The sequence below is a fragment of the Glycine soja genome, chromosome 2 (assembly GCF_004193775.1).
Source record: "Glycine soja cultivar W05 chromosome 2, ASM419377v2, whole genome shotgun sequence".
Lineage (NCBI taxonomy): Eukaryota > Viridiplantae > Streptophyta > Magnoliopsida > Fabales > Fabaceae > Glycine > Glycine soja.
The window spans coordinates 8,870,925-8,894,375 of NC_041003.1; the positions used below are offsets into that span (position 1 = coordinate 8,870,925).

At 32.7% G+C, this 23,451-nt stretch overlaps 1 protein-coding gene across 4 annotated transcripts; it reads right to left on the minus strand.

Moving 5' to 3' along the window:
- Positions 1 to 11,039: 11,039 nt before the first annotated feature.
- LOC114385724 (lysine histidine transporter-like 6) lies at positions 11,040 to 19,102 on the minus strand. 4 transcript variants are annotated; one of them, XM_028345783.1, is made up of 8 exons: positions 18,664 to 18,800; positions 17,769 to 17,953; positions 17,311 to 17,694; positions 12,091 to 12,484; positions 11,888 to 11,993; positions 11,493 to 11,584; positions 11,317 to 11,385; positions 11,040 to 11,217 (listed from the first exon to the last, which is right to left on the minus strand). In XM_028345783.1, exons 3-8 carry the CDS (start codon positions 17,640 to 17,642, stop codon positions 11,122 to 11,124), a joined length of 1,089 nt encoding a protein of 362 aa, XP_028201584.1. In that variant the 5' UTR covers positions 17,643 to 17,694; positions 17,769 to 17,953; positions 18,664 to 18,800; the 3' UTR covers positions 11,040 to 11,121. The 4 variants fall into 4 exon arrangements, with proteins under 4 accessions (XP_028201584.1, XP_028201597.1, XP_028201575.1 ...); XM_028345796.1 differs by having other exon boundaries at positions 17,769 to 17,827; positions 18,664 to 18,792; XM_028345774.1 differs by lacking the exon at positions 17,769 to 17,953 and having other exon boundaries at positions 18,664 to 19,102.
- Between the last annotated feature and the right edge of the window lie 4,349 nt (positions 19,103 to 23,451).

A 23,451-nucleotide genomic window follows, 5' to 3' on the forward strand; every position in this document is an offset into this window, starting at 1 on the left:
CTTTAAGAAAAACTCAAACAGAAGTTTGATGTGACTTATAATTAGTACAACAAAACCATGCTTTTAAAATAAGGCCACAATGACATAAACACAAGAAAATAAAAAAAGAATGCAATGACTTTAAAAAACAGAATAGTTATACCTCACATGTAGCAATAAAATGAAACCAGTTACATAGTATACATGTAAAAATGCAGTAAGCAAGTGGAAATCCTCCCCCAAAATACCAATACACAAACATAGTTTGATACAACTAGTCCAAACCCATGCCCAAAGGGATAAGCATCATTGTTATTAACAACAGCTACACAAATCCAAATGTCCAACACCACCATCCATATATATGGCACAATACCTGATTGCAGAATATATAGTGGACCTTGTTTGGATAAGCTTTTCTATAAGCACTAATAGGAGAAGAAAATTAAAAAGAAAAAGCTTCTCCATAAGCTAATGAGTAGAAGCTTTCTCATATTACTTCTCCAAAAGCTCATTTTTAACCTATGCATAAACTAGTTTTAGTTTATGGAGAAACTTATTTCATTTTTTCTTTTATTTTCTTCTCTCATAAGTATTTATGGAGAGATTTATCCAAACAAAAATACCATGAAGAACATAAAATTAGTTAGCTTAACCTCAAAAGTACAAAGAAGGTTAAGTCAATTCATAAACTATCATTATGTTGTAACACTTACAATTTAGAATTCATCTGATTTGCCTCCTGAACAAGATTGGAAAATGAAAGTAGCACAAACAGTAACAAATAGGTATTGCTACTACAGTGGAGAGAGGAAATTCTGATGGTCCCACAAATATAACAAAAGATATAAATATTAGATAAATTACTTGTTCCTTAATTTATTTACTGTGATAACAATTGAGGTTGGGTGCATGAGCAATGGAAGAGAAGGAACTAATAATTTCTTAATTAATTTTGGAGCAAAATCTATTAAATAAAAATGGACATCAAAAGTAAATGCCCCATTTATATATTTTTATATAGATATATAATTTTTACAATACAAAACCAATAAATTATAGTATAAATTCATTTATTTAATTAATTTCATAAAAAAATTAAAATTAGAAGTAAAAAATTTACAATTCTAATTTTTAGGATAAAATAATTATCTTCTAAAAATATGTACAGTAACGAATTCTGAAATTCAGTAAGAAAATTAAAAATATTTTCATTTCATTTTATATTTATAAACTATTAAATTTTCAATTATCATCTAACTTATCCACTATTTTTAATTATTTTTTATCACTAATTTTAAACCTTTTGCATTATACATCGAGGAGCAGTATTCTAGTGTCTGCACATTCAATTATTCTTTGCAAGCAGTTATGATTAATAATACTAATTTCAACTGAGTGAAAAATACTAATTTCTTACCAGTTATCTCTTAAAGCCAATCAATTCATGCAATATCATTCAATTCTATGAAATCCTCCTCTTGAATGGAAAGCATAAGTTGTTGAGATGTCATAGCAGTATTTTGTGTTACACAATTTCATAAGAGACGAACAACAAACTGATCAACTTTTAGAAGTTCAAGACTTAGAATTTTTATCTGTTGTTGATGAAGAGTTAGTCCATCAATCAAGGGAAGAAGTTCAAAATAATGTCATAGATGATATCACAACTATTCAAGCTACCGAGGAATGGACAAGATTTCCAGATACATTAGCTATGAATATGTTTGCTAACTATCAAGTTAGGAGAAACTTTGTTTAGGGATAGTTCTTTTTTAAATGTAATTTGTTATTGCTGACAAACTTTGTGTGCTTTGTTTCTATTGTACTTTTCTATTGAAGATAGACTTTTATGTACTTTGCTATTGCATAAAAACTTTGCTTGAAATATTTTCTATGATTGTGAAGTGGACTAGTCAAATGAATAAAGTAGGTCATATCTACTAGTTATGTGCAGGTTGAATAAGTGACATTAACTTCAATGGAGTCATCTAATGAAAAAATGACGGACAAAAGAAAAGTTTTAGGAAAAAATAATGAGGAAACAAGAAGTTATTTTACATGGAATTTGGAAATGGAACGTGTATTGACTGATGTACTTAGAGATCAAAGGAATTTGGACAACAAGGGTGACGGATGTTGGAAAAGGTCAACATTGAATGTTGCAGCCGCAGTGTTATCTACAAGCTTCAATGTTAATGTCACATCAGATAATGTCAAAAACCGTATCAAATTATGGAGATCGTGGTATGGCATTGTAAGTGACATCCTTGGCCAGAGTGGATTTGATTGGGATGACACTAAGCACATGATCACAGTTGAGAATGAAAATGCTTGGAATGAATATTGCATTGTAAGTATCCTTTAATATGTTGCTATTTGTTTTTCAAAGTAGATTGGATTTGACTTTTTCTTTGTTTTCCAGTCGCATAAATCGGCTAAACCGTTTCGATACAAGGTGCTTCAAAATTGGGATGATATAGTGGATTTGTGTGCTAAAGATAGAGCCACCGGTCATGGAGCTGAAACTGCTATGGATGCTGATGAAGTGATGAGTAGAGAAACAAATGAAGTGGAATTCATGGGGTTAGGTGCTACTGCCATATATTAGAAGAACCAAGTTCTAATACAAAAGGAAAAAGAGACAAGGTTCGACTTCTTCTGGCACACATCCTCACAAGAGAAAGATGGGAGAAAAAAAGAAGGAATAACAACTTCTTTGGATAAAATGACGAACTCTTTTAACAGAATGGTGGAAAAAATGGATGGTAAAGTTGATGATGAAGATATTCAAGAAGTATTACGTGAGGCAGCTTTGATACCAGATCTTAATAGACAACAATGGGCTAAAGCTATTAAATGGTGGCTGACGATCCAAAACAGTTAGCTATTGTGAAATCCCTTCCAATTCACCAAAAGACAGATTATGTTTTAACACATCTTGAAGAATGAAACTTGGTGAGTAACCTTTTGTCTACATTTCCAATTTCAATTTTCAAATTATAAATTTGTCTTTTTTATGCCTAATTGAGCTCATATTTTCACTATAGTTATTTGTCTTTCCTCTTGTGACTTATATTATCTTGTTTCTTCTCCCCTAAATGGCAGCATTGGATGTTAATTATTCAGGTTCATCGACCTTTTACACTTGATGATGAATGAAGATTATGGAATGAAGAACGTTTTTTTCTTTTTTTTTTTTTCTTAATTTGGACCTTGTAATTCTTGTTTAAGATCTTTGTTTGGAACTTGATTAATTAGGACCTTGTAATGCTTGTGTTGATTCGTGTTTATGCGTTAGTGCGTTATTAACAATTTGATGCGTTATTAACAATTTGAATTTTCTTTCCGTACGAACAACGAAATTAATATCATTTAAATTTTGTACGAGATAATTGTCCTTAAATCACATAATTATTTAATTTTAATATGTTTTTTAAAATTATTGCAAGACTAGGTAATTAATTTTTTAAACTAGAATAAAGAATTACATATCATTCATCTTTTAATTTTGCAATATTGTTTAATCCAAGTTTTTTTGTGTTACTACAAAAATATTGTATAAGATTCAAAATTGTTTAGCATTAAAATTATTTTGATTATTTAATTATTAAGTATTAAAAAAAATTATTATTATATATTTTATAACATTAAATTTATTTTAAATATTTAACTATTTAAAAAATGACTCATGTTTATTTTCATTCAATAATAAATTAAAATACAAGAAATTGAATTGCCTCATCGAAACAAAATATTTACAAAATGAAAGGAATTTAAATCAAGGCAATCAAAATGTTGTGAATTTGAATTTCCTAGAAATCTTTAAATTCCTCATCCAAACACATAGTTATGGTTTTCTTCTTCTGAGGGAGTAATTGTTTCACAACTCATTATTTTCTTTAATGTTTTTTTCTTTCACCACGAGTATGAATTGTTGTCACTGCCATGGTTGGCTGCTTTGGTGTTCCCGTCGGGGATGTTGATGAGAATGACAATGTAGATCTTGGTGTCGGAGTCGTAAAGGTATGGACTTTGTGATAGTGCGGTAGTTCTTAAGGCAATGTTTTTTCACTGGTGACACGACGATCATCGTCACCAAGGAGGTTGATTCTCTCGATGATGGTTGTGGGTAGTGGGAGGCCGGAGATTGTAAACGACGAACTAAAGGGATAGACTGGGAAAGTGAGAGACTTAAAGTCTTAAATTGTTTTTGTTAATTTGTTTGATGATATATATTTTTCAAAACCAAAAGCTAAATTTTAAATGAGTTGGATAGATCTAGACCATTAATATAATGGAGGGTGAAAATATTGCACTTTGGAGGAACCATTTTCTCTAATACTACACTATTCTTCCCTCTTATGTTTAAACAACCTATTCAACGTAACACCACTCAAAGAGATATGAGTATTACATTATCATCCTCTCTTATGTTGAAATATAAAATATATTATATTACCAATTATTAAGGGAATAAATATTACATTATCTTCTCATCCTAGGTTAAAATAAACAATTTAATCTATTTATCTTAACATCACTAAAGAATATTCATCATTAGATTTTAATTAAAATGTATGGTAAAATATTAATTTACTAAACTATTATTCCCTCACTTAATAAATATTTTTTTAAAAATATAATTAGATTTAAAAGAATTTACTAAATTGATAATTAAAAATAAAATTTATGAGATATATTATATTAAATTTGTAATAATTATATTTTATTTAATATTAATTTTTTAATATAAATAGATTCATTTAAAAAGATGTTGAATATATATATATATTGTTATGATTTAATGTTAATTGTAAGATGAAATTAAATATGACTTTATGTTAATTGCGATGTCGGTTAATTTGAAATGTATGACTTTGATATTCCTTGAGTGTTAGTGGGCTTAGGCAAATTCTGGACCCTAAATCTAGTCACAAAAACATGTAGAAAGGATGAAAATAAAAGAAATGGGTAGTTAGATAAAAATAGGGATCAACCACCTCTTCTCATAATCCTTTCAACATTGAAAAAGTCTTTTCCCTTCTCATCATCTCATTTCTTCATTTTTCCCTCTTGTACTTCAAGTCCCTTCCTCCCTAAGAGCTAGCAATAGTGAGATTCCCTCAATAGAAGCTTTGTTTTCTAAATCCTAGAAGTTGCCTTGTTTGATTTCAGTTGGTAAGTAACAATCGCTCCTCCTTTTGTTTCCTTGAGCTCAATTTCCCCTTAATTATGTGAAATTTACAGTATGTGTTTTCAAATGTAAATGGGTTGACAGCAACACCGGTGTGCGCACCGATGATATAGGATTTACCCTGATAGATCTAAAGAAACTTAGTTATCACAATGACCCTTTCATCATGGCAGAACAAGCTAGACAAGTATTTTACGTGCAAGACCCTTGTGATGAAAGGTGGTGCGTGGTTCTGTAGGGCAAAATAGTTGGTGTTAATGTAGAAGATGATGATTCATACATGGACACCTATGTTAGTCCTTTGACCGCTCAAATCACTGGTAACGTTGTCGGAGAAGAAGAAGTTGACGACGTTCATGCAAATCAAAATGATCATGATGAAGGAGAATTGATTAACATCAGCTAATGTAATTTTCTACAGAGACAGAGGTCACCAAACCTAGTAAGTGACAACTACATTTTTCTGTTATTGAGGCATCGGTTTTTTGTTTCAATTTGCCTCCTTAGGACTTCATCCAGCTCATGTTTGTCGCCAGTTTCATCATCCACCACCCTTTTCTTCTCTGGCTTCTCACGTTCATTGTTGTTAAACCCATATTTATGTTCTCTTCCCTTCATGTCTTGTTTTATCACAACTTTAGCTGAATCTCCCATCTTCAGCATAGTTGAATCTCCTGTCTTATTGTCCAATGCCAAATTTTGATGGCCTGTATCTCTTTTGTTCGTATGTTCTACTGCTTTAGCTTCACAATGCATAGAGCAATCAGAATTTCCGAGTGATCACCAAAGGCTTCTGCATCAGCATTGACACTCTCCACCCTCTTTGGTTTATGCTTATGTGTTTTCTTCCATGCCTCCTCGTTATAAATCTCAGCTTTATTCGAGGTTGCACTAGCATGATCACCACCAATCTGTGCTTCTTCCTCGTCTATCAGGTCAATATCTTTCCTTTCAACTTTTGTTTTGTAAATTATAGTGTAGTTTTCAAAAGCAAAGGTGAAAGGAAAGATATTGAGCTGGTAGAGAAGGAATAGGCACGGATTGGTGCTGATCCTTCTAGTGGGACCTCCAATAAATCTGAGAATTATAAGGAGGAAGCATGGAAGAAAACACAGAAGCATAAACCAAAGAGGGTGGAGAGTGTCAACGCTGATGCAGAAGCCTTTGGTGATGACTCGAAAATTCTGATTGCTCTATGCATTGTGAAGCTGAAGCAGTAGAACATACGAACAAAAGAGATACAGGACATCAAAATTTGGCATTTGACAATAAGACAGGAGATTAAACTATGCTGAAGATGGGAGATTCAGCTAAAGTTGTGATCAAACAAGACATGAAGGGAAGAAGGCATAAATATGGGTTTAACAACAATGAACGTGAGAAGGCACAGAAGAAAAGGGTGGTGGATGATGAAACTGCCGACAAACATCAGCTGGATGAAGTCTTATGAAGATCCTCCTCATTCTCAAAGAGGGGAACGAACAACAATTTGAAGGTTGTACATTCAGGAACTAAAGAATTCAAAATAGCTAGTCATAAGAGGGATTTGTTTTTGGGATTTTCTGAGCACCAAGAGCGGCTACGCAAGAAGTTTGCACTTGAGGAGGGAAGGATATTTGCAGCTAATGAACAAGTTTCTTAACTATTTGTCCTTAAGATTTTACTGTTTCTTTTTGCTAATATGTAAATATAAATGGTATAAGGGTATGGCGTAAAAACATGGTCTATATTTACTTCTAAGATTGTTAGGGGTAAAAATGACCATGTCCCTATGGCATAACCTTATATTATTTATATTTACATATAAGAAAAAAAAACAATAAAATCTGAAGGACAAATAGTTAAGAAAGTTGTTCATTAGCTGCAAATATCCTTCCCTCCTCAAGTGCAAGCTTCTTGCGTAGCCGCTCTTGGTGCTCAGAAAATCCCAAAAACAAATCCCTCTTATTACTAGCTATTTTGAATTCTTTAGTTCCTGAATATACAACCTTCAAATTGTTGCTCGTTCCCTTCTTTCTTTTCTGCAAAAAAGAAAATCAAATGTTGTCAAAACATGGATGAAGTCCTAAGAAAATCAATATCAAAGAAAACATGGATGAAATCACAATTAAAAAGCACAACTACCTATCTTTCAGAGTCCTTTGGTTAATTTGTCTTGTCTCCTTATGTGGTGGGGTTTTGTTTAATAATCTTATACTTTTGCCTTCCAAAAAAAGCTTATCACTAATCCTCTTTTCATTAATCCAATTTTGTATGTTATTGTATAAAAGATCATGGGTATTCCACCTGCCTCCACTCCTCCTCCTCCTCCTCCTCCTCCTCCTCCTTCTCCTCCTTCTCCTCCTCCTCCTCCTACTTCGGACGCATCGGCTTCGACGTCTGTCGTGAAGCGGACACGCAAAGCCTCACGCTTACGATCATTGTCCACTAGACCACCTAGTGTTGAGAGACCAGTGGTGCATGTTGATCCTGCTACAGGGAAGGCCGACGGTCCCCACAAGAAGAAATTAAGAACATATTTGGGAATTGTGGCACGTGATAAGGTGGACATCACCTACGAGAACTAGAAGGAGGTCCCTACTGCTCAGAAGGACCTGATTTGGGAGGATATTCAGGTATTTCTCTTTTCTTATTTGATTGTGTGTAATTAATAGCCAAAAAATTTCATTATTGTAACAAATAAACTTTGTTTCATGTTGTCAGGCGGAATTTGATATCCCAGAGGCTTCTAACAGTAGGACGAAAAGAAATTTACTATAGACCGTGGGGGACAGTTTAAATCAGACCTCACGAGGAAATGGGCCCTTGCAATCGATCAGGACGGTGTCGAGGACACTGTCTGTGACAAATACGGCATCAGCAAGGAAAAGTGGGCCCAGTTTTGCCAGACTCGCAGAGACCCTTCTTGGGAGGTATGTTCCTTTGCCATTTAAGTTGTTTTCATATTAAACATGATGTTGTTATACTTCATTCTACCCATTTTAAACATTATTGTTTAATTTTTTCAGGATGTGCGCATGAAGGCACAGGCCATCCAGAAGCACAATACTGCCCCCCACGTTTTGTCTCGTGGGGGTTATGATTATTTGGAGCAGAAGCTCCTGGCTGAGAAGACCAAGAGGAAGATGCAAGAAGCTGCACAGTCAGGAAGCGTTGATGGCGTCATCGACCCTCCATCCCCGGTCAGACGCCACGTGAAGTGGAAGATGGCCCGCACGAAGAAGACAGGGGAGTTGACGACTGAGGCCACAAAGGAAATCGCTGAGAAGATTGTAAGTCATGTTCAACTAACCATTACAATTATGTTTGAATATTTTAAGAATGCCATGTACCACTGTGTGTTTTCTGTGCAAGATTCATTTGAGGAGCATGCCACACAGGGATCGTTCGTCCCCCATGGACGTCCGGATGTTCTGGCCGCTACTATTGGACGTCCAGAGCACCCTGGACGTGTCCGTGCTGCTGGAGCCGGTGTCACCATCAAGCAATACTTTGGATCGGCTCCACGGACGTCCCGCAGCGCTTCCTCCCTGTCTCCTGACGAATTACAGCAGCTGACCCAGCAGATCAGGGACCAGCTAGAGGAGTCCATCACAGAGAAAGTGACGAGGCAGGTCATGGCATCCTTCAGCCACCTTCAGTCGCAGATGCAATCTTAGGGAGTTGCAGTGCCTCCTAAGCCTGTGGTTGGTCTTGGTCCCTCCGGTCCTCAAGTGAGCACAAAGGGGAGTTGTGTTGATCCCTCAGGAAACGATCCTGAGACCGGTGATTCTGACAGGTACGGCTTGTACATAGAAGCAGATCCTGCACGCCTGGTTGCTATCGGGAGAGTTTATGAGGGATCCACTGTTGTTCATAACACTCCTTTGTTGCCTGGCCAAGTAAAGGTGAGTGTGGAGGAGGTTAGAGATGCAGATGCTCCAGTTCCTGTACCCACTGATGAGGTTTCCTTAGTGGGGCAGGCACTTCACACCTTCCTTGCTTGGCCTACACATCTGGTCAAATCTTTATCACAGCAGGTACTTAATGTCCTTACTATATGTTTCTTCTTTTCAAATTAGGCTATTTAACTTTGTTTCATGAACAGGTAGCTATGTCTCCGCCAAAACCACCTTCGAAGCCCGATCCGGAGGTCGATGATCCGCTTTATCTGATGACATTGAATATCCCAGAGCTTTTCTTGAGGCCTTATCAGGTTAGATGGGATGCCACCGTGTTCGGGGTCGTTAATCCAGATTTCCCCCTGTACATAAAGCACGAAGACCTCTCCGAAATCGCACACGGTGGTCAATGTGTCAGCATATCAGTGTTACAGTTGTGGATTCTGTAAGTCTTTATATAAAAGGCTTTTATTTACCTAAGTTATGGCTTTCAATTCATAAATATTTAACTTTGACTTAACATAAACAGGCATCTCACTAAAACATGTATGCGAGCGAGGAATTCTAATATCTATGGATTCCTCGAGCCTCAGTCCATTCAGAGGTCTGGACAATCGCAGTTTGAATCTGAAAGTTACATAAAGAGTTGGATGCAGAGTTCACAACGCAATGTATATCTTGGAGCCTACCTAAATGGGTAAGTCACAAAATAACAAAATTTAATTAATGTTTACTAATGTACTAACCCATTTTAGGTTCCACTGCAGCGGACATTGGCAGATGGTGGTCATCCTGCCCAAGGAACACTTAGTTGTCTGGTTTTGTTCATTGCATAACAGGCCAAACAACTACCTTAAGGGGATTATTAATAGGTTAGTGTTGTTTTCAATACATTTGCATTGTAATACCTCAATGTACAACACCAGTTTTTAATTGTTACTCATATGGAACAGTGCTATCAAGGGTCTTGATGATGCTCCACAGCCTAAATCAAAGGCTCCTGCTAGGTGGATTGTCGTCAAGGTACGTCATTTACATAAAACTTCTACTTATATATATTTCTTTATGTGTCTGTACACTAGTTGTTTAATTAATTTCCAAATTTCATTATGTATTTAGTGTAATAGACAAAAAGGAACTACTGAGTGCGGCTATTATGTCATGCACTGGATGTCCACCATCATTTTAGGAACTTTTACAAATAATTGGGAAGCGGTAAAGTTTATTTCAAAGAAAATCGATTTATTTATAATTTGTATTACATTATTAACTTAATATGATTTATTTAATCATACAGTATTTTAACAACCCTAGACCATTGGAGCCTGAGAGATTAAAAGCATTGCGGATCCAGTGGGCACAGTTTTATCTCCGAATTAGAGATCAGGCCTAGGATTTAGGGACATTTTTTACATTTTCTATGTAACATGAACATTCAATTCATTTGTTGATAGTTCTTTATAATATATAAATCAATTATTTGATGTTTATTATCATTAAAACTGCTTGAAAACAGAATAAAATGTTTATTTGCTGTGAATTGGGCCTTCTGAAATTGCATTTGACAGGTACAATTTTGAGTTTACTGTAAAAACAGAAAGTATATATATAAAAAAATAACATATATTAACATCGGTTTTTCTAGAAAATCGATGTTAAACTAACATATTTACATCGGTTTTACTGGAAAACCGATGTTAAATTAACATATTTACATCGGTTTTACTGGAAAACCGATGTCAACGTTCATCATGCCTACACTTTTTTTGTTGTTGTTCATTGTGTTTAACATCGGGTATTTGGAGAACCGATGTTGTCATATGTATGTTAACATCGGTTCTCCAAAATCGATGTTAACATTCATACATTTAACATCGTCACTTTCAACATCGGTTTTAGAACCGATGTAGAATGTTCTAAATAACCGATGTTGAAAGTGTATTTTCTAGTAGTGTAGTTGCTTATAGGAACAAAGGACACTGTCAACTAGATATTCACCAACTCCAGTCTAATTAACTAGATTAATTGCTGATGCTACATATTTTTGCAATAATATAAAATAGTTTAGGTGTAAAACTTAGTAGAAGCATCAGTAATAATATTCCTTAAGCCACCAATTGTAGATGCCAACATAATGCACACTCCAACGTATATTGAAGCCTGAGAAGAAACACAAAAAATTGAGGGTCAATGTAACTCCAATGCATACTCTTTCACTGATTTATAGAAAAAAGAGTGTTAAAGTAAATTAATCATTACCCAATTGATGAACCAGTAGGTGCTGAATCTTTTTGGCTTCTTGATTATCAGCCACATTATACTAGGAAGCTGAACAATCGATAAACCAAATTATTAATCCCGTGTTCTGAATTAACTCTTGTAAATATATAGTCTAATATAAGCATCAGGAAATTGATATGGTGAGAGAGGCTTACAAAGAATGCAGTAGGAGCAAAACCAAATCCACCAAACAACCCAAGAAGATCACCAAAGAAAGGAAATGTGACCCCAAATAATAATGTAAAAGCTGCAACATTTTAACAATCTCTGGTTACTTCAAGACTTTTCATACAAATAACAACTATGGGGAAAAAATAGCTTTGTAGTGACTGCATGGATGGTTATGAGTGTGCCGTTAACTGTTAGTTTATTCCAGCTTAACCATCAATCTCGAATTCGAGTTCCTTGTGAGCAGTTGCATTAAATACTCGGAGATAGAGCTATCATCTATAGTAATTTTATCCAGCTCAAATATGATTGTCTTAAATGAAAAATACTTGTGGCCTTAAACCAAAAAAAAAAAAAACATAGATGGTTTTGAAAATCTCACCTACATAAGTAGATCTAACAACAAGTCTAAGTGCTACTCCTAGAGGGAACTTAAATCTTTTGACCATCACCTTCTCAATCAAGTCAAAAATAGGCATAGCATAAACCTGGAATCCAATGTTTCCAAATTAATAAAATAGTCAAATACTAGAGTAGTTTAATTTGGGTAAGAACATATAGCATATCCTTGTGTAGTTTTAGTACCTGGTAGCTACCAACAACATGAATGAACACCATCAAGTTAGCTGAGGCAATGAGCCATGAAGGTCTTTCAAATTCCATAAGCACATTGTCCTCAACATCTCTTCCAAAGGCCCAATATCCTACAAGTGCAACGGGGAAATAGCATATAGCATTGATGATATAGGCACCGATTATACCTTTCCACATTGGTATCTTTGAGGGCTTCTCATGGGTGGATGGAATTATGGCCTGGATTTCTAGGGCCACTGCATGGCTAGCAAATGCAAATGAAATTTGACCAATTGCATTGAAAATTTTGAACATTAAGTCAGTAGAAGTGGTTTTCTTGTATGCATAGCTAACATTCTCAACACGACCTCTAGCCAAACAAGCCACCCAGGCTATAGTTGAATAGCTGCAATGAAAAAGTACATCAGAGTAAGGTAGTGTTTTTGAAACTAGAAGCAATAAATCACATTAACTATTTTGTTTTTGTCTCACGTGTTCTTATTGCATTTATCCCAAATTGGTAAAGAAAAGAACAGAAGATACTATGTTATGTCAGGTAAGTGGTGGCCGATTCTTTAAACAGTATATACAATTTTTAATATAATTTGAAAATCAGTAATATCAGCAGCATGACCAAACTATGTTAAGCATCATAGACTGCATAAGTTACAACCTAATTAGAAGCCACTGGATTCACAAAAAACAATGAGTTTCAAAAGATTATTTACTATATTTTATTTTAATCAATTCAACCATGTTCTAGCAAATATCAAATTTTTTAATAGTTTAATTTTTGTCAACCTCATGGGAAAAACATGTCAATGTAATAACAAATTCAATAATAGAGCAATATGCAGCGAAAATAAATTTTCAAAACTTGCAAGAACTATGAGGAACATTAATAAAAATAGAACGTAAAATAGAAATCAAGAGACAATTTATTTAACGTGGAAATTCCTCAATGCAAGGGTAAAAACCACAGGTCACTAAAGAAACAACTCTACTATAATCAATAAAGGTACAAGAGAGTCTCCAACAAATGCACTGAAACGTACTACAATCAGCTAAATCAAACCAGAGCATCAATGCTTACAATAGAGACAAGAAGATGAAACCCCAAAACGCAGAACAGAGAATGCGAAACACTTATCTCCCTCTCCAGATATTGGTTTGACAATCCAACCAAACAATTTTAAGTATCATGTGTGTAGAACCTACTATCCAAAAATTAGTTCGATCCAATGGTGAACGAATCCGGAGTTACAATCTGAAAAACACTCTCTGGTAGGTGTGCGAAAATCACAATAATTTTTTATCTCCTTTCTATCTAAATGTTTTGTAACTGTTTTTCCCTCACAAATGAGTCTCTCTCTCACCCTAATTTTATCCATTTGCACTTAAATAAGTGAGACAAAATGAGCCTCCTCATTTGGGCCTTTACTCCTCATAGGAAGGAAGCTAAAAAAACCCAACAAATCTCCTCCTCACAACTATATGGAGGTGACCACCAAACCGGCGATCTCACAACAATCTTCAAACTTCCCTCTTGGTAATGCCTTAGTCATCATATCAGCATCATTATCATCAGTATGAATTTTGACCAACTTCAATAGCTTAGCATTCAAAGCATCTCGTATCCAATGATACCTCACATGAATATGCTAAGGTTGAGTTCTTACCAAGATGAATACCACTCTGACTATCCACAAATAGTAGATATATACACAAATAGTAGATATTTATTCTGAACAAAACCAAGCTCCTAAAAAAATTTCTTCACCCATAGCAACTCCTTGCATGCTTTGATAATGACAATGAATTCTGCCTCTGTAGTAGACAAAGTTACACACCTCTGCAGCTTGGATTACCAAGTCACAACTCCCTTTGGAAATTTAATCAAATAGCTCGAAGTGGACTTCCTGGAATCAATGTCTCCAATCATATTTAAGTCTGAGCACCACACCAAAGTAGGCTTATCACCACCAAAACAGTGCCTCATATCAACAGTACCATGAAGATACCTCAAAATCCATTTCACAGCATTCCAATGCTCTCTACTTGGGTTTGACAAAAATCTACTGAGTGTACCAACAACATGTGCTATATTTGGTCTTGTGCGTACCATTGCATACATCAAACTTCCCACTGTAGATGCATAAGGAACCCGTTGCATATCTAATTTCTCAGCTTCATTTGATGGACTCTGTTTAGAGCTCAGCTTAAAATGAGTAGCAAAAGGAGTGCTCACCACCTTATCCTTTTCCATCTGGAATCTCTACAACACTCTTTTAATGTAGTGTTCTTGTGACAACCACAACTTCTTCTTTTTTATGTCACGCATGGTTCTTATACCAAGAATCTGTTTAACAGCTCTTGTGTCCTTCATGACAAATGACTCACCCAATTGCTTCTTTAACCTGTAATCTTGGGAACATTTTTCCCAACATTAACCATGTTATCAACATACAATAACAGGATAATGAAGTCATCATCAGAAAACTTTCTAACAAAGACACAATGGTCAGAAGTAATCTTCTTGTAGCATTACTCACACATAATAGACTCAAAGTTCTTGTATCATTGCCTCGGAGCCTTCTTCAAACCATATAGGTTCTTTCTCAGCCTACACACATAGTCTTTTTTCCCTTCAACATAAAAACCATCAGGTTGCTTCATGTAGATCTCTTCCTCCAAATCACCATGAAGGAAAACAGTTTTTACATCCATTTGCTCTACCTCCAAATCAAGAGTAGAAGTCAAACTCAACACGATTCTAATGGATGACATTTTCACCACGAGAGAGAAGATCTCATTAAAATCAACACCCTTCCTTTGACTATAGCCCTTCACCACTAATTTGGCTTTATACCTCAAAGATGTAGAGTTACTCTCATGCTTCACCCTATAGATCCACCTATTATCCAAGGCTCTCTTACCCTTAGGTAACTTCACATTCTTACCAAACCAAATTTTGTTCGGCACCTCACTATTCAAAGCAACAACAAGACTAAGATTGATAACATGCACCGCCGTGTATAGTGCCTCACCCTAGAAGTGTTTGGGTAACTTTGCTTCAGAGAGCATACATCTCACTCTCTCACTCAATGCCTTGTTCATCCTCTCCGCCAAACCATTCAGTTGAGGAGTTTTCTCGTGAGCAATGCCATGCTGCTTATAGTAAACATCAAATAGTCCATAATACTCACCACCATTGTCAGTACAACTGCGTTTCAACTTCTTGCTTGACTACCTCTCAACTAAGACATGAAACTCCTTGAACTTCTCAAGAACTTGGTCTATTATCTTCAAAGCATAGAGACAAAGTTTCATGGAATAGTCATCAATGAAGGTAACAAAATAAAGTGCACCGCTAAAGGATTTCACCTTTAAAGGATCACAAATGTCTGAATCCACCAATTCAAGCAACTCAGATTTTCTAGAGGGAGGATGCTTCTTGAAGGATACTTTGGTTTGCTTACCAACCATGTAATGAGAACATTTCTCTAAATCTGCATTCTTCAATCTTGGGAGCATATCTTTCTTGGCTAAACAATTCAGCCCATTCTCACTGATACGACTAAGCCTTCGGTGCCACAAAGATGCCTCCATATCTATAACATTCGCACTGTCTCTGGCAACCAAAGCTTTCGTCCAATACAACTTTGAAATTTTGTCCCCCTTGGCCACAACCAGGTTACCCTTGGTGAGTTTCCACTTTCCAGAACCAAAGTGGTTATCATAACCAGCATCATCAAGTACCTGCATAAAGATAAAATTAAAGCGAACATATGGAGCATGTTTCACTCCTCTAAGTAACAACTGCATTCCCATGTTGGTTTGCAAACAAACATCACCAACACCAATCACCTTGGACACACCATCATTATCCATCTTCAAGACTCCAAAATCACCTGGAGTGTAAGATGTGAAGAACTTCTTCCTGGCTGTAACATGCAGTGTAACACCACTATCAATTATTCACATGCTTTCATCAGATACAAGATTAAGCGAATCAATGTCATGTTGAATAACAAGATCATCACTAGTAGCAGTAGTCACACGGTCATCATCATGATCCTTCTTGTCTTTACTCTCCTTCTTCCATAGAAAAAAATTCCTCTAGATATGCAATGCTTTATGACAATAATGACACTCAAGATTGTTGTACCAAGACCTAGACTTGCTCATGCTCTTGTCTCTATCACCCTTCATCTTCTTCTTCTAGCTTTTCCCCCTATTTTTAGTAACAGACACCTCTGACTGAGAAGAAGTACCTTGCGTCTTCATTCTCATCTCTTCATCAAGAGCATTAGTCTTTGCCATTTGAAAATGAACAATACCATTAGGAGCAACACTAATCATGGAAACCTGGAATGGTCTCCCATAAATCAGGTAGAGTTATTAATAGGAACAGTCCCAACACATCATTATCAAAGTTGATACCTACGACTAACAATTGATCATAATGTCCCTGAAAGCCATATATGGCTCTGAAAGTTCAATTTTTGTCAACCGACTCTGCAAAGTCTTAAAAGCCGTATGGCTCTGCTTGTTCATAAACATAACCAAAAAGGGTAAATTTGTTGATCTTTCTACAAAAAAAAAAAAATAGTCTTCCTATCAAATTCAGAGCCTTAGGACAACTTTTTGGTTTCCACATGATTAACTTATTATGTAAAGAATCCAAACATTTTTCCAAAGAATCTTCAAATATGAACGAAAAGTGATAAGCCTGATCGGCGACCATTCAAAACTAGTAATATTAAACAATAAGTGTGAATTTGTTTAAACTTTTTAAAAAATTAAAATAAATATTTTTTATATAAGTGTTTTTTAACAAATAAATATGATTTATTTCTTCTTAAAATAATATTTTTAAAAAAATAGAAACAATTTAAACTAACACACTAAAAAATAAAAATAAAATATTTATTTTATTAAAATAAACACTTATTGTAAGAAATAAATTAAAACAAACTGAATTATTATTAATGATCTTCAAAGGTAAGTGCTCAAGAAAAGTATACGCATGAGTGAGTGGCTTTTCCAACAGACCCAAAATTCACAAGGGCCAAAAATGATCCTTGCATCAAAACCACCCATTTCATACTAATCAATAAGAAAAATGTTTATAATACAAAATAAATGGTCTAGATTTAAAACTAGTAATGGTTCCTAATATTTTGGGACCACTATGGAAATTCCCCTAGAAATGTGGGGAACAAGAAGTACCTTAGTGACATCACAGCAGCTGCTACAGAAACCCCAGTAACAGAATTGAAATTGGGAAGCTGCGAAAGAAAGAAATGGATGCCACCAAAAATGAGAATCCAATAGGACTGTTTGATTTGTGTGCAATTGGTGCAAGCAATCTCCATGAACTTCTTCAGGCACTTCCCACCAGTGACCATGTAAACAATATCACACCCAACTTGGACAATCAGTTGTTGGGGCAGCACAATCCATGGCCCTAACTTTGGTCCAAAAGCATGTTTTCCAAGATCAATGTAACGATCAAACCTGGTTCCTGGAACACACTCATGGAGCTGGATCATTTGCCACATTGAGTTTAAGGTCAGGCACCAAGATATCAACAAAAACAAGGTCCCTGGCACCCTGCAAAGATAAGTAAAAAAATATATAACTTTTAGCTACATATATTTTTATTGTTGTCAATCACGAATCACAACCTCCCTGATCATTTACAAATCACGTCTACACAAACTTGTATGATCACGAACAAATTAAGCTGCAATGTGAAAAATCACACTATCCTCAAGATTTTATCCGCATGTTGTGCAAATCGCCCAAGATATGACAGACTCTTTCCAATTATTGGAACAACAGAACTAGCGAGCTCTTATGTGAGAAAAACCTAGGAATTCACACAAATAAAGAGAAAAGGATGAAGAAAAGATAGGCTCTTATTCTCTAAACCTAATTAGAAGACTTTTTTAGAAATTTGTTTGTCATCTTATAAGACCCGTTCCTAATTTCAAAAAATTAATAAAAAAATAATTATGTGGATAGAGAGATAAAAAAATGATAATTTTAAAATAATAATACAAATAATTGACATATTTATTATGATTAACTAAATTAATTTTTTTTCTTAAATGATGTAAATTAATTGAAAGAATCTTATAATTAGGGAGAAATGAAAAGTATAAATATATTTTTGTAATTAATAAAAAATAATTGCTAATTAATGTAATTAAAATAAATAATAATTTCAATTAAAATATAATATTAGTACATATTAAAATAGGCAATAGATTTTATTAAAAGAATAAATTAACTTTTGAAATATCTAACCAAAAGGTACAACATATATTCTTCAAAGTTTATGAAAAAAGATTTAAGTTCCATGTCCACGTAATACATCTTAGGATAAAGATGAAAATTTTTAAATATGTCTAGATTTAAAATAGAAAATTAATTTCATGACAAAAAATGATAACTTTTAAAATACCTCGGACTCCTCAGCTAAAGAATCTTATTACCATGTTTTAAAAAAAAATATTATGTTCAAGTTGTCACCTGTTTGTGATATGTTAAAGACTTGAAGTCAGAGTTGTACTTTACCATCCTAGATATGCCATGGCATAGGGAAGGCTGAGAACACCTGCACCAATCATGGCCGTCACAGTGTGAAAAGTTGAGTACCACCATTTGGCATTGCGAGGGGGAGAAGAAGAAGCTGAGACCATTTTGATACACTTAAAAAATCAGAGAAGAAGAGAAAGAGGGTTGGTTTCCCTTGAGTTTTTGAGTTATGGTGAAAAAAAATGAAATGTGCACAACTTTTATATGAAGCGGTTGATGCATATAAACCGTTTCAAAGTTTCATGTATTTGTGATGAACATATCAGCACCCTACATGCTTGCCCCTTGTAAACAAGATTTTATTGCTAATTAGTCCGGCCTGAAACTTCTTAACTTTTTAGTGGGGTAAGTAAATTGGTCTATTGAGGGAATTAGAGGATTTATAGAGGTGTAATGTGATGGTCCAATTTGTCCTAATGGATGATATATTTTTAAATTGAAAATGTGAATTTTCCCCTGATGCTAAGGACTTCTTTCTAAAATGTACTATAAATTTTGGAATTGACAAGTGATGGAAACATTTGCTGGTAAGTGAAAGGGAACTAATATTTTATCATTACCCATCTTGACTAAGGGCTTCACAAAAAGCCATCTAATTTTTAGTTAATGATTAAAGTTTAAGGCATGCTGTTCATGTCAAAGTTCGTGGAGCGGTATCATGGTTTGAGTGTTTATGCAATAACAAAAAATGTTAGTTTTAAATAAGAAAAAGATAGAAATAATAATAATTAATATCTTATTATTATTTGGTAAATGTTAATTCTATATTAAAAATTATAATATATTAAACTAATACCACCTGAAGTTTCTTTAAATTATATAAATACCCCTGGCCTTTATCTACTTCTATACTAACCCCTCATATGTTTAATTTAAAAATATATATTTACACCCCTTATACATTACATTACCTCTTATATTATTTAAAAAATATACATTAACACCCCTTAATTATTTTAAAAAAATATTACATTAGGTTCCCTTAAAGGGAGGTTAGTGTAAATGTTAAAAAAGGAAAATATTTGTGTAATTTTACAAAATCTCAAGAAAAAATTATGTAATTTAATCTAAAAATTATAATTAGCGTAAGTTCATGTGTAAAATTTATTTTATTTATATTTATTTTATGATATATAAATATTTATTAATTAATACTAATTGAAACAAGTGATAGTGATTTATGTTTTTTAATCAAATAGAAAGAAATATTGAATATTGGGTATTAATATCACGATTAGAAAAAAATACAAATATTTATTAAATGCTAAATTAATGAACTTAAAATATTTTAATGAGAACTAATTTAATATGAGAATAAAATAATATGAGCTAATTAAATAAGTTTTAATCGCTTAATTTGACTATTTGACTCAACTAAGGTCTTATTTCTAACCCTTTATACCCGAATTTAAAGCTATCACTGTTTTAAAGCTGAAATATATTATCTTAAAATGCAGTTTTGGCAAATAACTTAAAAATATATATATGCAAATCCCTCTAGGAAACAAGCATGGACTCGGGACTCGGGACTCGGGACTCGGGAGTGAGAAGTAACGCCTCACGAATGCATTCATGTTGACCCAACCTACTCCATATAATCTTGCAATGTCTAAGCTATTAGTATTATATAATCTTGCAATTTCTAAGCTATTACTATTAGAGAAACACCATAAAATGATTTTTTACTAGAGTAAAGATTCTTTTTATATACCAATAGAAATTGATACAACTGATAATAATATTTTGTATTTTTTAATCAAATGATTTAAGGATTAAATCATGATTAATCTTTAAATATGAAATAAATTATGTTAAAAAAATATTTAACTTGTATCATAATTCCAATAAAAATTAATCATTATTTTTAATGAAAATTATCTTATTATATTAATATCATGCTTAAAAAATAATTGTTTTATATACTTTATGCTATGCTGACATTCAAGTAAAAAGCTAGTTTTTTTTGTGTGTATTTTATACTAGAGTAAAGATTCTTTTATATACTTTATACTGGCATTTAATTTTTTACTTAAAGCTAATTTGTTCAAGAACAAGTAAAATTTTAATTTTTTATAATTTATAAAAATTAAATAAATTTACTTTTTTCTAAAAGATAAATAACATAACTTTAACAAAATAATAATTTTATCATTTTAATATAATATATAAAATTTAATGATCATACCTGAATAATGTAAATTCATTTAATACTATCATTCAATTACAAATTAATATTGATGTAATTTTTAAAATAATTATCTTAAAAACTAATAAAGTTACCATTTATGATAAGTTATGAATAATATCAGCGCATAGTTTATTTTGTCTAGTTTATCTTGTATATCCTATCATTATTTAATTCATATTAAATACAAGACATGAAAGCATACTAATATTATTTGATTTATTATCTTGAATGTCCTCAAACATTAAATAAAATTTAATTGTTATATATTCTTATTTTATTATGCTGCTCTCGTATATTATCATATTCTTTTATATAAAAAATTATGATCTGATCACCAATTATGTTTCAACAATATAAAGATTTTACATTATCATATAATTTTAAATTATCATATGTATTTCCGTTATTATAATTTCTTTAGTAAATTATGTTTTTCAATATATTTTGTAAATCAATAGATGATGTTAGCCAATTGATGTAAAATTTAAAAATATAAACTATTAAAAAAATTACACATGATTATTACGTGAGACTCTCAAACGATGTGATTACTCACCCGAGTGTAAATATTATTGTTTTATCATCGATTAACGCTATTATTCAAGAACAAACAATAAAATAAAAATATTAAATTTTACATGAGCTAAAATTAAAATAATTTTTTTAAGGAACAAAATTAAAATGATCCTTTTTTGAGACACCAAAACCGTATTTAAGTTTTTTTAAAACGTAAAATTATTTCCAAAAGTTATTTTATTACTCACTGATGAGTGATGACGGAAAATTCGGCGTTCCTTATAAGTTTTTCGCAGGAACAAAACACATATTTTATGATTTTTTGTGAATAAATACATATTTTATATATATCAATGAACCTGTATTTTATGGACATTAGGTGAGGCCAATTAAATGTTATTCTATTCTCTTCCTATTCTATTTATTATTTTCATTTTTTAAACAAAACACAGAGGTAAATCTTGATATTTTAATTTCAATGCCTTTCCGGATATTTCAACCGATTATTGACTTTTACCATTTGGCTAGTTTCTTCCATTTAAAAATAAAAAATATTTTAAAATCATTTTTTAGAATGATTCTCAATTTATCATGTTCCTCACCAACTGAGTTTTTTTTTTTTTTTCTTTTTCTAAAGGCTCCTCACTATCCGAGTTAACTTTGGATTTGAATAATGAGGATTGATTAAACCAATTATTGTAAATTATTTAACTTTACAGTTTGCTAAATCAATCTGAATAATTTGTTAAAATGATATAGCTTTCATTTAAAAGTAATAAATCTTTTAAGAGTTTTAATTTATCTTAAACTATTTGTTGCTTACAAAATATAATATTTATTTTTAAATTTTTATCTTTAACACTTTGTATCTCTATATATTACGTATGAAGTAAAATAAAAATATTAAATAAGTAAAATTATAATTTTCTTGTTTGACTCATCCTATTTGCATTCAGATAAAATAAAACAATACTAAAGAAATTTAATTCAATTGATTAAACAATTATTTCACAAAAAAAAAATTCTTTAACATCTGAGTTTAATTCTTGCAAATAAAAAGGTAAAATAATTAAGAATCATAAAGTCAAATAGAATTATTAAGAAAAAACACATTTTAAAGACTAAAATTAACTATCATTAATAAGGTTTAAATAATATCTTGTCAGCTAATTTAAATCTTTGGTGAGTAAAATATTAATATACTTAAATGTAATTACGTTTGTTTAAATTAAAAATATTTAATAACATAATATTTATACAATATATTAAATGACAATTTTATTGAAATAAATGAAGGAATAATGATAGTGGACATTAAAGTACAAATTCTTGTCCCTTCATAAATGAACAAGTTGCTCACTCTACTCTAGCAATTAAGTAAGCGAATAAAATAATGAAACATAAAAGGACAACTATAATATTTCAATTAATGAAAATTACTTTGGAATATATGAAAATGAATAACATATATGGGAGTTGCAACAATCATATAATGTAAGCTAGTCATTAACAAAAATATACAGATCAAACTTGACGTACGAAAACTTCATCTTAATTAGGGCAAGTGAATTGAGAACCATCAAATGCGTGTGAAAAATAACAAAAGAAAAAAATTTCTTTCATTTTTCCTAATTTCCTCACCAAACCACATTTGATGAAGGACAGCCCTATATATGAAACTAACAAAGCACAAGAACCATATACGTTGCGAACAATCCAACTTATAAAATTAACAAAGAAGGAATGGATCGTTTATTCTTCTTTGTGAACCAATCACTAATTAACAAGGCATCAGATCTACTAGCTTTTCTTTTGTTTTGGTTTTAAGAGTCTATGGATGAAAGTTCCCGATCGAGAACGAGACATCATAAATCAGGGATCTATGCTCCCGCATTTATGTTTATTAGTTGTATGATTCAAATTTATCAATTGCGTTACTTTCAAAAGTAAAATAATATTAACAATATAAAAAATAAAAAAGAACAACCTATGAAGCATGTCTTTTACTAGTTTTTGCAATCAGAAAGTAGATATTAAAGCCTTCATAAGCCAGCCAAAACAAT